At 52.8% G+C, this 14513-nt stretch overlaps 1 protein-coding gene across 1 annotated transcript in view; it reads left to right on the plus strand.

Moving 5' to 3' along the window:
- Window positions 1-14513, plus strand: part of ACO2 (aconitase 2) — a 59923-nt gene that overhangs the window by 39051 nt on the left and 6359 nt on the right. Inside the window, exons 4-9 of the mRNA XM_003814629.6 lie at window positions 3737-3829; window positions 7222-7380; window positions 7612-7762; window positions 9370-9474; window positions 10324-10415; window positions 12071-12176. Coding sequence (XP_003814677.1) covers window positions 3737-3829; window positions 7222-7380; window positions 7612-7762; window positions 9370-9474; window positions 10324-10415; window positions 12071-12176 — 706 coding nt within the window. The remainder of the gene's footprint in view (window positions 1-3736; window positions 3830-7221; window positions 7381-7611; window positions 7763-9369; window positions 9475-10323; window positions 10416-12070; window positions 12177-14513) is intronic.

Raw genomic sequence — 14513 nt, forward strand, 5'->3', positions numbered from 1 at the left:
AAACCAGGGCATTGCCTCCAAATTCTCACACCTCTTTGGACTGGTCTGCTTTTAAAACTTGATTTTACTTGTTTCTCTTTCTAAAAATACCACTTGCTCATTATGTTAAAAAATACAGAGGAAGCCTAAAGAAAGAAAAAATCATCCTTGACCTTACCACACTGCAGGTCCTTTTTCTGTCCTGTTGGAGGATGATGTGGATCCTGCCAGGTGCTCTGGAAGGGGCCATGCAGGCCTCCCTGTCTGCCTGAGCAGTGAGGGGTGCATCTTAGCATAGTTTGCCAGCATCCCATTTGCACCCACTCCCGCTCTCCTCTGACCCTCCAAGGACCCTCTCCGGGAGGTAGGCGTGCTAGGGTCACTATTTGTAAATTTGAGGCGGCAGTGGCATCATACTTGAGTTCTGTAACTACATGAGGGCACGATTAGGGCTCAGTGCTGATCCTGGCTCCCACTCTGGTGCTCTGTCACTGAGGAGCCTCCTTTGGGGTCCATTCTTCTGTGAGTTTTGCTTAACTACATGGGGGTGGCTGTATGCCATGCTGAAGGCTTTTCCCCCACCCTTCTATGAAATCGAGTTCCTGCTCCTTCTCCCAGGCTCAGCTTGTGGGACCTTTGTGTCAGCCTGCTCTTGGCAACAGCGGGCCTCTCTCTCCCAGCTCTGGGCCTCCCCACTCTCCAGCCCCTGCAGTGGGAGTGGGTCCCCCTCACGGGGAGGGGCGTTGGCAGGAGCTGAATGCTGGCAGGGCTGCGGCCTGTGGGCATGTGATTGAAAGTGCTCCAGCTCCCAGGGTCAGCATGGCTCAAAGCCTCCCAGCCCCATGGGAAACACTCGGGGCGGCGCTCTCACTCAGACCCTCTCTTCCACCCTGGCCCCCTGGTGGTATCCTGGCTCCACAGTGGCTCTTTCCCCTCAGCTGAAAGGACAGTCCTGCCTGCCGGCCGGCGGTTTCCACATTAGCAACAACACTGGTGGGGGTAATAATGTTACAGGAGCTCCCACAGTGCCGGGAACTGCACGTGGCCGGGAACGTGGGTCCTCTGCAGCCCTGGGGACAGCTGCCCACAACAGGGCTGCTACCTTCTGGGGCTGGCTTTCTGCTTGCTTTATGGGCTCAGAGTGAATCTTCTGGAGATGAGATGCACACTCATAGCATTCAGAGCTCATTCCCTCATGCGTTCAACAAATTGAACATTCTTTATGTGCCAGGCACTGGGCTAGGTACTGAGGTTCAGTGTGAACAAGTCAGGCAGGGGCCCTGCCTTCAGGGATCTGCTTGTGGGTGTGGACACTAAACAATGGCCGAGGTAGGTAACTGCAGATCTGGGTATGTGTTAGGAAGGGAAAGTGCGGGACTTGGTCAGTATAAAAAAGAGGTCTAATTTAGATGCTGGGGGAAAGAGAGAGCTTCTTTGAGGATGTGACAGATAACCTGAGGACTGAACATACGAGTTGCATTGACTGGAGGAAGAACATGCTAGAAAGAACAGCATTTGCAAAGACCCTGAGCCAGGAAGAAACTTGATGCTTTTGTGGAAGTGAGAGGGGGCCTGTACTGCTGGAGTTCTCTGTGTTTGGAAGAGCGGGTGGTATGAGGTGGGCAGGGGCAGCCAGGAACGCGAGGGCTGTGGGAACGCTATGGTCACCATCCTCAGAGTCCTAGAACGGTTTAAGCGGGGAAAGAATATGGTCTTTTTTTTTTTTTTTTTTGAGACAGAGTCTTGCTCTATCCCCCAGGCTGGAGTGCAGTGACACACAATCTCGGCTCACTGCAACCTCTGCCTCCTGGGTTCAAGCGATTCTCATGCCTCAGCCTCCCGAGTAGCTGGGATTACAGGCACCGACCACCATACCTGGCTAATTTTTGTATTTTTACTAGAGACAGGGTTTCACCACGTTGGCCAGGCTGGTTTCAAACTCCTGACCTCAGGTGATCCACCCACCTCGGCCTCCCAAAGTGCTGGGATTATAGGTGTGAGCCACCACGCCCGGCCTAGAATGTGGTCATTATTACGTGTATTTGTAAAGTGTCCCTCTGGCTAGGGCTCAGAGAGGCAGTGACCTGTCTAGGGTCACAGAACCAGAGATGGATCCAGGCTGAGTCCAGGCCGAGACTCTGGCACCAGTCTGGGGTCCTCCCACACCCCTTCCTCACACTTAACACAGACGTGTAGTCACATGCGCCCAGACACGACCACAGCCTCCTGTCCTGGATACCAATTTCATAAGTGACTGATTTGTAAATGAAAAAGCTGATGTATTAATTATTAATTGGAAAGAGACTGCTCTGGAAACCCACATTCTTTGCCATTCTCTTACCTGGGGGAACCCAGTGGGCCTTCAGAGGGCACACACTGGTCTGGAGTTTCAGTGAAGGGGTGTGTGGTTTGAGTGTATCTTATCAAGGGTCCGAGGGCACTGGCTGGGGTCCCTTCTCTGAAGCATCGCTCTCCCATGCCAGAGGCTGGCAGGTCCCATTTCCTAGTTCCTCCTTTGAGACTCAGTAGAGTCCACTAGAATCCCACCCTTTTGTTACTGGGGTCAGTCTCACTGACCCCACACAGGGACCTCCCATGTCTTCCAGATAAACCCTGGCCTCACATCTGCTGTGCAGTGGGCCCTTCCCTGTCCCTCAAGGAAGCTTCCTTCAGATTAGGCAGGATGGCTGCAGCCCGTGTCATCATTTCGTTTGGCTGAAACCTCCTTTTCAGAACAGTGGTCCATTCGACAGCCTTCCATTTGGGCCCATCAAACACATTACCAAGAATTCAGCACTTCCGACAGTCAGACACCAGTCCAGGGGGCTCTCTCAGGTGTCGTCTAAGCCTGGGATCTCCAGCAAGTTATTTCAAAAAAAGCCTCGGGGGTTTTTGTTTTGTTTTGAGGCAGGGTCTTGCCCTGTCACTCAGGCTGGAGTGTAGTGGTGCAATCTCGGCTCATTGAAGCCTTGAACTCCTGGGCTCAAGTGATCTTCCTGCCTCGGCCCCCAAGTAGCTGGGACCACAGGTGCACAGCTAATTTTTATTTATTTTATTCTTATTTTTATTTTTTGAGACAGTCTCGCTCTGTCTTGTAGGCTGGAGTGCAGTGGCACGATCTCGGCTCATTGCATCCTTGTCTACCAGGTTCAACCAATTCTCGTGCCTCAGCCTCCCGAGTAACTGGAATTACAGGTGTGCGCTACCATGCCTGGCTAATTTTTGTATTTTTAGTAGAGACAGGGTTTCGCCATGTTGGCCAGGCTGGTCTTGAACTCCTGACCTCAAGTGATCTGCCTGCCTCAGCCTCCCAAAGTGTTGGGATTACAGGCGTGAGCCACTGCACCCAAGCCACTGCGCCTAGGCCAGGGCCTGCCTCTGCACTGCTGGCCTCATCTGGGGACTTGAGTGCCACAGGCACTCTTGGCAATTATTTAGACCAGTCCCTTCTCCAGATAAGGAAACTGAGACCCAGACCAGGGCAGGGACTTGTTCCAGACCCACCACCCTGGCCAGGTGTCACAGAACTGGGGCTCCATCTCTGCTCCCCTGTCCTTCTCTCTGACACTGCTAGTGGAGACTGGGCCAACATCCAAGCTCTTTGGAATTATTTTTAGAAGGTCTCTAAGAGAGGGCCTGTCTCCAGTGCCAGCATTTCAGAGTCAGAAGGGAGGCTGATGGGGTGGGGAGGGCTTGGTGAGGGTCACCTGGACACAAACCATGTTGCTAACGCCCAATTATTGATTTGTCTCAATAGGACATCAACCAGGAAGTTTATAATTTCCTGGCAACTGCAGGTGCCAAATATGGCGTGGGCTTCTGGAAGCCTGGATCTGGAATCATTCACCAGGTAAAGCTGGGCTCAGTCTGCCGTCCCAAGGGCCCAAGCCAGAGAAGTATGTTCCAGGCCTATGGGGGGAGGGGGTTCGAGGCCCAGGGGGGCTGAGGGGAACTGGATGACATATCCATTAGCTCTTATGCTCTTCCTCCTTTGTTTTGAAACTGATTTTCATTATGTCATTATACGTGCTCATTTTCTGGGTGAGAAGTTAAAATAATACCTCCTAACCACCCAGGTAACCAGCATTTTAAGTGCGACATGTTTCTTTCCACATTGTCTTCTGGGCGTGTACTCAAGCATCTCTATTCCCGTAAACTCTCATACAGAACATGGTATTATTTTGTTTTTTTTCACAAGTGTCACCCCTTGTGGCATGCATCACTGACATTTGATGAGCCCATACTGTGTCTCAGGTACTAGGCTGAGCACTTGAAAGATATTCACCATGCCCTGTGAGGTAGGTGCTTTTACTATCCACACCCTACAGAGGAGGCAGCTGAGGCACAGAGATGTTAACGTTCTTGCCCAGGGACACCTAGCTGGCTTACTGTGGAGCCAGGCCTGTGGGCAGGAGGGCTGGTCTGGAGCGAGTGCCCCATGCCACCGTGCTGCTCTGCCGCCTCCCTCGCCCCCAGAGCTCTTTCTGCTTCTGCACGTGGCGCTCCTCGGATTTCTTTTTGGCTCCTTCATGGTGTTCTGTAGGGTGGAGGTACCATAGGTCATGTGGCCATGTCAGCCGGGGGCTCCTCTGAGGTGTCCCAAGGATGGATCTTCTTTTGGTGGACAGTTGGACAGTTTTGTCTCTGGAAGTGCAAGTGTGAACGTGTATATCCTGGGGAGGTGGGTGCTTCCCTTTCTTCCAAGGGCACTGTTAGGGACCACTGACCTAGTTTGTGTCCATTTACATCCACCCTGTATGTATGAAACCTGCCTCTTCGCACCTTTGCAAGGTGGCCCTTCGCCCCACCTCCATCCCAGACCTCACTGTCCTGGCCTCCTCAGGATGTGCTGAGTCAGGCTGTAATCTGACGCCGCACAGGCTCCCAGCACCGCCCCGCTCTGAAACCAGAGCCAGCAGGGGATCGCTCCTCTGCCCTGCCCAACCATCACTCTTGCCAGGAAGGGGCTGCGTGGAATGGCCGTTTGCAGCGGCCCGTGGGGACTAGAAAGCCCCTCTCTGCAGCAGGGTTAGGGAGTCAGGTGGACCCAGCCTTGGCCTTCTGTTACGAAGGGCACTGCAATGCAGGTGTCTCCCTTTCTACCTCAGTACAAATGCCCAGGCCTTTATGGCAGCTCCTGGGCCAAAGTTTGGAGCCATGAGTGATGGCAGCTCACATCTGCCACCGGCTAGCTGCTAAGCATACAGCCTCGTGTGTTTGTTTCTTTAAAAAGAAAATGCCCAGGGGCCATGGGAGTACTTTGCAGCTTTACTTTCTTCCCGCCTTGATCTCACGTCTTCAGCAGCCTCAGTCCATTAGGTCCAACCCAAACCTGAACCCCTTTCCCTCCGGGAAGTGCCCTGGCCCCACTTGGCCCGCAGACCTTCCTCCACATCACAGCTTTCTGGTTCCTCTGTGGAGCCTCCCTGGCCCTCCCCGTGCCTGGCACAGTGGCTTCCAGTGGATCCTCTGTGGGATCTCTTCACATTATGTTCCCAGCATCTGCCAAGTGCTTTCTGCACTGGATCATGTGCTCTGTGGGGACAGGGACTGTGGCTTATTTATTCCTCTCTAGCTCTGGGTTTGGGACCAAGTCAGTACAGAGCAGGTCCTTAATGTATGTGTGTGTTGTGTGGATGGATGGCTGAATTTCCAGGTGTAGTTCTAGGCATTAGTCCTTCTTCCCAGCCCTCACCCCCATCTGTCCAGCCACACCCACAGACCGGGGAGCTCACTGTCACGGCCAGCGTCATCGTGACACCTTCTGCAGTCCTCATGTCTGCCTGACCTCTCCCCCTGGATGTGGACCACAAGTGTCTACACCGTGTAGACCACCCCGAATTCTGTGTGCCCAGCCTTCGTGGATCCAACTTTTACAAGCTTGAGGCTCTTTAGGGATGCACTAGTCTTAAATCCTCGTACGTGGCAGCATTGGCCAGTTCTTCGCAGCCAGGTCTTCCCTCTGCATCCCCAAGAGATGAGACCTTTGGACCTTAGAGTCTGCTGGGCAGATGCTTGTCCTGAGGCAGAGGCCCTGGGGTTTCTGTAAGATTTCTGGGAGCACTGGTGGGTCCTGAGAGTTCACAGAGCCTGTCACGCCTCTCATGTGTTCTTCCCCACATCCCCGGGTGGGGCACTAACTCCATCTGACTGATGAGCGGCAGAACCTCAGGTGAAGGCTCTTGCTGCAAAACAATAAATAAAAATGTTGCTTCCCGCAGGCACTATTCTGTGCCTCACGGACAGGATCTCATCCAGTCATCAGTGAACCAATGATGTGAGCACGATTGTTAGCTATTTCTTGATAGGGAAACTGAGCTCGGAGAGAAGTGACTTGTCGTCCATGGTCCCACAACAACTAGTAAATGGTGGGGCCAGACCTCAGACCCCCCGATACAGGACGCCTGGCTCAGGGCTTGCCAGGCAGTGTCCTGCAGCTTCAGGGGGCCAGTGCCTCAGAGGTGCCTAGTGCCTGGGCCACACTTGGGTGTTGAGGTGTTGAGCCTATACAACACCCAAGGTGTTGAGCACTTGGGTGTTGAGGTGTTGCTGCCTTTCTTACCAAATGTTTTGGGGGAAGTGCTCCCCCCGGCTGGGAGGAGCGCCTCAGTGAAGGGAGTACTGTGAAATGGGACAGGTGATGAGGCAGGGTGGCATCGCGCCTTGAGCAAGTCACATGGGTTCTCAGAGCCACCTCCAGATGCTGAAGTGGACGAGGCATCACCTATTCTTTGCAGTTGAGGAAAAGTTCATAGCTTTGTGCACCCACTGGGGCCCCAGCACTTCTTCCTCAGGGGCCTTGTGGGGCTGGAGCCAGCTCCTGGAAGAACCGCCAACCCCTATGAGAAGCCAGGTGGGGATGCTCCACACCCAGGATGAGGCCGGGCCTGGGCCCATCACAGGACAGTTTCTCTGGTTCTTGTCACATCCTGGGGTCATGGTGGTATGGGTGTTTGGTTACTGTACTACAAATGAGGAAACTGAGGCATGGGGCAGCATTCAAAGGCCCAAGACATATAGCAGGAACTATCAGAGCTATTCAAGAGCCCAGGCCACCTGTCTCCCAAGGCTCTGGCTCTTCTTGGCCACCCTGGAGACGGCCTGGATTAAATGGCGCTGCTCCCACCAGTTCCATCCTGGGAGAGTGGCTGGACGTGGTTGGGAGGCCCCGGGTCAGTGGGGCCATTTTTTGGTATTCTCGGCTGAGGGCTTCTAAATATAACATCTTGGATTATTTTTCAGATTATTCTGGAAAACTATGCGTACCCTGGTGTTCTTCTGATTGGCACTGACTCCCACACCCCCAATGGTGGTGGCCTTGGGGGCATCTGCATTGGAGTTGGGGGTGCCGATGCTGTGGATGTCATGGCTGGGATCCCCTGGGAGCTGAAGTGCCCCAAGGTGAGGGTGGGGAGGGACTCATTCTGGGCTGGCTGTGGGGTGGTGGTTGGTGGGGATGAACGGGAGACGGTGGGACCCAGGAGGGAAAAGGGAACAAGTTAGACTCGAATCTTCTGGGAGGGAGGTAGAGACCAATAAGCAGCAATGTGAATGGCAGCAGGGCCATCCTGACTTCGTGGCTGGCACAGGCACACACGGCCTCTCACAGCCACCTCGCCCCCTCCTGTCCAGGTGATTGGCGTGAAGCTGACGGGCTCTCTCTCCGGTTGGTCCTCACCCAAAGATGTGATCCTGAAGGTGGCAGGCATCCTCACGGTGAAAGGTGGCACAGGTGCAATCGTGGAATACCACGGGCCTGGTGTAGACTCCATCTCCTGCACTGGTGAGGAAGGCGGCCAGGCGACGTGGCCCCTACCCTGTGCTGGGCCTGATGGGTCTCCAGTTGGGAGTAGAAGCGGTGAATGGCCTTCACTTGAGAATCTGTCTGTTCCATTTGGGGACTTGGGATAGACAGAGGTAGAAGGAAAATTGGAGACAGCATTAGAGATTGTCTAGTCCACACCCTCATTAAACAGATGAAGAGATTGAGATACCTGTCGAGGCTGCCGGTGACTTCCTAACTGTGTGGCCACACACAGTTAGGAGCCAAGTCAGCTTCTGCTGCTGGGCCCAGGCCATAGCACTAGGCCACCTTGGGTGATCTAGACGAATCCAGAGAGGACAGAGGCAGTGGTGGGAATGGGCAGAGCCAGGGCTTCATTCATGAAGCAGCTGCAGGCCCACATCCTCCCTTCGCTGAAGTTCGAGCCTCACTCACTTCCCTTGGATTAGAGATCGGTGCCTGTCCGCCTCCAAGACCAGGTAGGAGCCAGCTGCTCCCTGCCTGTCACTCCTGGTGACCTGGCCTGGATGCCTGGTCCTCAGAAATCCAGGGAGATTTGGAACAGTCCAGACTTCCCAGGTGCCTTCCTGGGCTCCCTGGCAGCCCTGCAGAACTCTGGTTCCCCTGCAGTGATGGGGGCTCACTCCTGCCACGGGACTGCTCAGTCAGGACGTTGGTAACAGGCCCATACCTCCGTCCTAGTGGCTCCTGAGGCAGGTGGCCTGGTAGCAGCTGCAGTACCTGTGAGCCCCACCAGTTCTGTGACGCTTTGTGGTCCAGACAGTGTGTATCATTTCAGTTTTGTTTTTGTTTTTGTTTTTTGAGACGGAGTCTAACTCTGTCGCCCAGGCTGGAATGCAGTGGTGCAATCTCGGCTCACTACAACCTCCGCCTCCTGGGTTCAAGCAATTCTCTGGTCTCAGCCTCCTGAGTAGCTGGGATTACAGGTGTGCACCATGATGCCTGGCTAATTTTTTTGTATTTTTTTTTAGTAGAGATGGGGTTTCACCATGTTGGCCAGGCTGGTCTCAAACTCCTGACCTCAGGTGATCCACCCACCTCGGCCTCCATCACTGGAAAACTTGAGACACAGAAAAGTGTCTCCACCATGGTATGGCTAAAGGAGGGCAGGCCACCAGGCAGACAGACCAAGATCTGAATGTCAGCATCTACCTTTATGTGCTTTATGGCATGACCTTGAATCTCTCTGAGCCAGTTCCTCCCCTGCCAAAAAGAATAGCAACTGGGCAGTGTCTGGTCAGGTCAGCCTACAGTACGTGGTGCCTGTTCAATCTCTTGGGCGACAGTCAGGCCCCAAGCTCGCAGCTCAGTGTGTGGGGGCTGAATCTTCACCTGAGTCCTCTTCATTCTACCCAGCAGCCACCCTGAGCTGGGGCCCTGAGCTCTGATCCCCATGGCCTCCCCTCACCAGCCCAGGTTTTTACCCAGGGCCTCAAGGGATGAGTCGGCCCGCTGTCACCACATCTCTCTGAGTGGGAGAAGAAGCAATGCAGCTCCCTGGTGTGAAGATGCAGGTGGCCGCGTAGCAGGTGCGTGGGACCCTGGCCCGGCCACCAGCCAATGCCCGGGGCTCTGTTGCTCCACAGGCATGGCGACAATCTGCAACATGGGTGCAGAAATTGGGGCCACCACTTCCGTGTTCCCTTACAACCACAGGATGAAGAAGTACCTGAGCAAGACCGGCCGGGAAGGTGAGCTGGCAGGGGCAGGCCCGTGTGGGTGGAACAGTCACATGCCCGCTCCTCCCCAAGACAGAGCTATGCCTTTCCCTGTAGGGCAGGGGTTCTTAACCCATTGTCTCCAGACAGGCGTCCGAGGCTCTGAGAAAGCCCTGAAGAGGTGCAATATGTTTCTAAGTAGATTGTCTGGAGCTCTCTCCAGCTTCTCAAAGGGCCTGGCGTCTGAGTTCAAAATAGCCCCACCTCAGGATGGGCATTTCATTTTCCCTGAAAGGTGGCTGAATGCCCTCCCTTCTCGGCCTGGTCCCTGCTGCCCCCTACAGGAAACTCCGGAAATGGCAGGGATCGCTTCTGTTGATAATTCCTGACCTAGCAGGGGAACATTTGGAAGGAGAACCACTTTCCCAGCCTCCCCTGACAACTTACCTGAGACTCTAGCCTGGCTTCTTTGGAGCTCAGAGGGCATTGGCACCTGTGAAGGGTGGTGCGTTGTGGGAGTGAACGAGGAGCCAGAGACCAGGGGCCATGGGGAGAGCCGTAAGCACGTGGAATCCTTGGAAGGCTCCTCCCTTTCCTTATTGAGTGACTGCTTCTTCAAAACCCAGCTCTTCACTTCCAGGACACCCTCCCCGGCTCTGAACCTTAGCTGGCGCTCCTCCTCTGTGTCTCCGTGTCCCTGACAGCTCCTGCACTAGGGTGTGAGCTCTGTAAGGGCAGAGACAGCAGCCTTGGTTTCTTCATTGGCCTAGTCAGTGCCCAGGGCGGGCCTGGTGTTTGGCAGGTGCTCAGGTGGGTGGTGAGTGAACTCTCAAGAACAGTTTCTGTTTCACGTGCTCCATCCCCGTCCCTTGTTGATTTCAGACATTGCCAATCTAGCTGATGAATTCAAGGATCACTTGGTGCCTGACCCTGGCTGCCATTATGACCAACTAATTGAAATTAACCTCAGTGAGGTGAGGAGACAATTAATTGGGTTCAAGAAGTTTCTGAGAGTAGTGGGGAGCAGGGCGGGTCCTGCCTAAATACTCATTGAGGGCCGGGCGGTGGCTCACAGCTGTAATCCCAGCACTTTGGGAGGCCAAGGCGGGTGGGTCAGTTGAGGTCAGCAGTTCAAGACCAGCCTGTCCAACATAGTGAAACCCCGTCTCTACTAAAAAAAAAAAAAAACCAGCCTGTCCAACATAGTGAAACCCCGTCTCTACTAAAAAAAAAAAAAAAAAAAAAAAATACAAAAATTAGCTCGGCATAGTGCCATGTGCCTATAATCCCAGCTACTCAGGAGGCTGAGGCAAGAGAATCGCTTGAACCCGGGACGCAGAGGTTGCAGTCAGCCGAGATCGCACCACTGCACTCCAGCCTGGGCGACAGAGCGACATTGTCTCAAAAACAAAACAAGAAAAACCTCAGGGTGACTCGTGGGCCCCTGGGTCCCCAGTGTTCCTGCAAACTGCTTCCTGAAGCAGCCTGGAGCGGTGGGTGGGGAGGGGGGAGACACAGCCATGGGGAGAGCAGAGGTAGCTCTGGCTGCTGAACCAGAAGTGGATGTCAGTTTGCCACCAGCTCAGCTTTAGGAGAAGCCAAGGTTTCACCCTGAAGGGTTTTTGTTATCTGAGTTCAGAGGGCAAATCCCAGCAGGGTTAGGCACCCTGAGACGCACAGATCAGAGCAGGTGTTTGCAGAGCCAGAGGAAGGGCAGGCTAGAGGATCCCGTCTGCAGGAGTTCACACCTTGGCTCTGCCACTTAAGTTGTGTGGCCTTGGTCACGCACTTAGCCTCTGTAGGCCCCTTGCTCCATTACGTGTGGAACCTACAGCAGTCGTGAGGATTGAATGAATTCATGTAACTAACACTGACGGAGGTTTACTGCATGCTGGGCACATAGCTGAGTGCCTCGCATTTACTGATGATTATGATATGTAAAGCGTCTGGCCTTAAGTCCATTTTTGTCATAAGATTCCAAAAGCGGCCGGGCATGGTGGCTCACACCTGTAATCCCAGCACTTTGGGAGGCCGAGGCGGGCAGATCATGAGGTCAGGAGATTGAGACCATCCTGGCTAATGTGATGAAACCCCGTCTCTACTAAAAAAATACAAAAAAATTAGCCAGACGTGGTGGCGGGCGCCTGTAGTCCCAGCTACTCGGGAGGCTGAGGCAGAAGAATGGTGTGAACCCGAGAGGCGGAGGCTGCCGTGAGCCAAGATCGTGCCACTGCACTCCAGCCTGGGCAGCAGAGCGAGACTCCATCTCAAAAAAAAAAAAAAAGATTCCAAAAGCAACATCGAATGGGAGATAATGAACTTAGGAAGCTGACAGCCTTGATCCATTCCATGCCTCTGCTGTCTCCTAGCTATGTGACTTCAAGCACAGCATGTCACTTCTGAGCTTCAGTTCTTTCATCTGCAGAGCTGAGCCCAGCCTTGCAGGGCTGGAGGGAGCCCGGGAGCGGGTGTGTGCAGAGCCAACTGCTCAGTTCTTCCCTGTGATGAGGTTTCAGTCAAGAGAAAGTCGTTGGCCTCTCTGTGGGGACGTGGTGAGGCAGTGAAAGAGACTGTCCCCGCTTCAAGGTTTCTTCCCTCCTTTCTTCTCCTTGCATGTTTGTTTCTTCAGCTGAAGCCACACATCAATGGGCCCTTCACCCCTGACCTGGCTCACCCTGTGGCAGAAGTGGGCAAGGTGGCAGAGAAGGAAGGATGGCCTCTGGACATCCGAGTGGGTGAGCACCTTCCACCCCATCTGTTTAGCAGGTCTCAGGGCCAGTGGCTCTGCCCAGGACTGTAGACAATCACCTATGCCTACTGTGTGGCACTTTCTAAGGTGGGCAGTTTCTGAAATGGGTTTATTATTGAAAAATTACTTTTTCGGCCAGAAGTGGTGGCTCATGCTTGAAATCCCAGCATTTCAGGAGGCCAATGCAGGTGGATTACTTGAGTCTAGGGGTTCAAGACCAGCCTGGGCAACATGGAAAAACCCCGTCTCTTAAAACAAAATGCAAAAATTGGCCAGGGGCAGTGGCTCACACCTGTAATCCCAGCACTTTGGGAGGCCGAGATGGGTGGATCATGAGGTCAGGAGATCGAGAACATCCTGGCTAACACGGTGAAACCCCATCTCTACTAAAAATACAAAAAATTGGCCGGGGGTGGTGGCAGGCACCTGTAGCCCCAGCTACTTGGGAGGCTGAGGCAGGAGAATCGCTTGAACCCGGGAGGCGGAGGTTGCAATGAACCGAGATTGTGTCACTGCACTCCAGCCTGGGTGACAGAGCGAGGCTCCGTCTCAGGAAAAAAAAAAAAAATTGGCCAGGTGTGGAGGCGCATGCCTATAGTCCTGGCTACTCAGGAGGCTAAGGTGGGAGGATCACTTGAGTCCTGGAGGTCAAGGCTACAGTGAGCCGAGATGGTACCACTGCATTCCAGCCTGGGCAACAGAGGCAGACTCAAAACTGCAGACTCAGGCAACAGAGCCTGTCTCCAAAAAAAAAAAAAAAAAAAAAAAAGAAAGAAAAGAAAAATTGCTTTTTCTTGGCAGAAAAGAAAAATATGTTTATTGTAGAGAATATTCACAATCAAGAAGAATTTTTAAAACTCCTAATCTCAACCCCCAGCCAGGAGCAAGCTCTTAGAGCTCTTGGAGAGGTGTGCTGTGTTTCTGTGTATTGTGTGCATAGATTTTCCTGTTTTACATTTTATATCACCCTTGCTGCTTTATGTGACTTTTCATGCTTTACACATGCAGACGCCCTGGCATGCCAGTCACTGGCATCTGCTGCTGCTGGGTACAGTGTGGCTGTGAAGAGCATGGATCCTGGAGCCAGATGGCCTGGGCTTGAATCCTGGCTCTGCCACCTAACAGCTGAGTGACCCTGAGCAAACTACTTCACTGTCTATGTGTGGGTTCCCCATCTGTAAAACAGGAGTCATGATCGTACTGACACCTTTGAAGGTGGTGTTGGGCCTATTGCTGCTATCACCAATGAGAAAAATAAATAAAAAATAAAGTTGTCTGGAGAAGTGACAATATGTGAAAAGAGATTTCTATACCATCTGGCCGAAAATAAGGGCAATATAATGTGTTCACCCTTATTCATTGAAGTAATTTTAAGAAAAAAAATATTTGGTGGTTTAATAATTAGAAAGTAAATTACTAAATTAATAAAATAAACTATCTTGGCTGGTTATATTGGCTTTCGCCAGTAATCCCAACCCTTTTTTTTTTTTTTTTTGAGACAGAGTCTTGCTCTGTCACCCAGGCTGGAGTGCAGTGGCGCAATCTCGGCTCACTGCAGCCTCCGCCTCCCAGGTTCAAGCAATTCTGCCTCAGCCTCCCGAGTAGCTGGGACTATAGGTGCCCGCCACCATGCCTGGCTAATTTTTGTATTTTTAGTAGAGATGGGGGTTTCACTGTGTTAGCCAGGCTAGTCTGGAACTCCTGACCTCAAGTGATCTGCCTGCCTCGGCCTCTCAAAGTTGTGGGATTACAGGTGTGAGCCACCGCGCCTGGCCAGTCCCAACACTTTGAGAGGCTGAGGCAGGAGGATCATTTGATCCCAGGAGTTCAAGAGCAGCCTGGGCAACATGGTGAGACTTTGTCTCTACAAAAACAATTTATTGAATTAGCCAGGTGTGGTGGTACTCACCTGTGGGTCCCAGCTACTCAGGAGGTTGAGGTAGGAGGAGTTGCTTGAGCCCCAGGAGTTAGAGACTGCAGTGAGCAAGCCTTGACTGTGCCCTTGCACTCCAGCCTGGGCGACAGAGCAAGACCCCATCTCAACAACAACAAAAAGAGACTGTCTAGACAGAAAATGCGATGTTATTCAGGTTTTATAGACTTTTTAAAAAGAACTCTTATTGCCCTGATTATAAAACAATCTTTAAAACCCAGAAAATACTAGAAAGTATAAAAGAAGAAAATTAGCATCTCCTGTCAGCCCCAGCCCATCAAGGATGGCTGTTCGTGTGAGCCCTCTGACGTGCCTACACGTGTACATGATATTGCTGTAAAAGGGGTCATAGTCCTAATGTGTTCAGCATCATGGCCAATGGCTACAGCA

This window comes from Pan paniscus, chromosome 23, assembly GCF_029289425.2.
Source record: "Pan paniscus chromosome 23, NHGRI_mPanPan1-v2.0_pri, whole genome shotgun sequence".
NCBI classification, from domain to species: domain Eukaryota; kingdom Metazoa; phylum Chordata; class Mammalia; order Primates; family Hominidae; genus Pan; species Pan paniscus.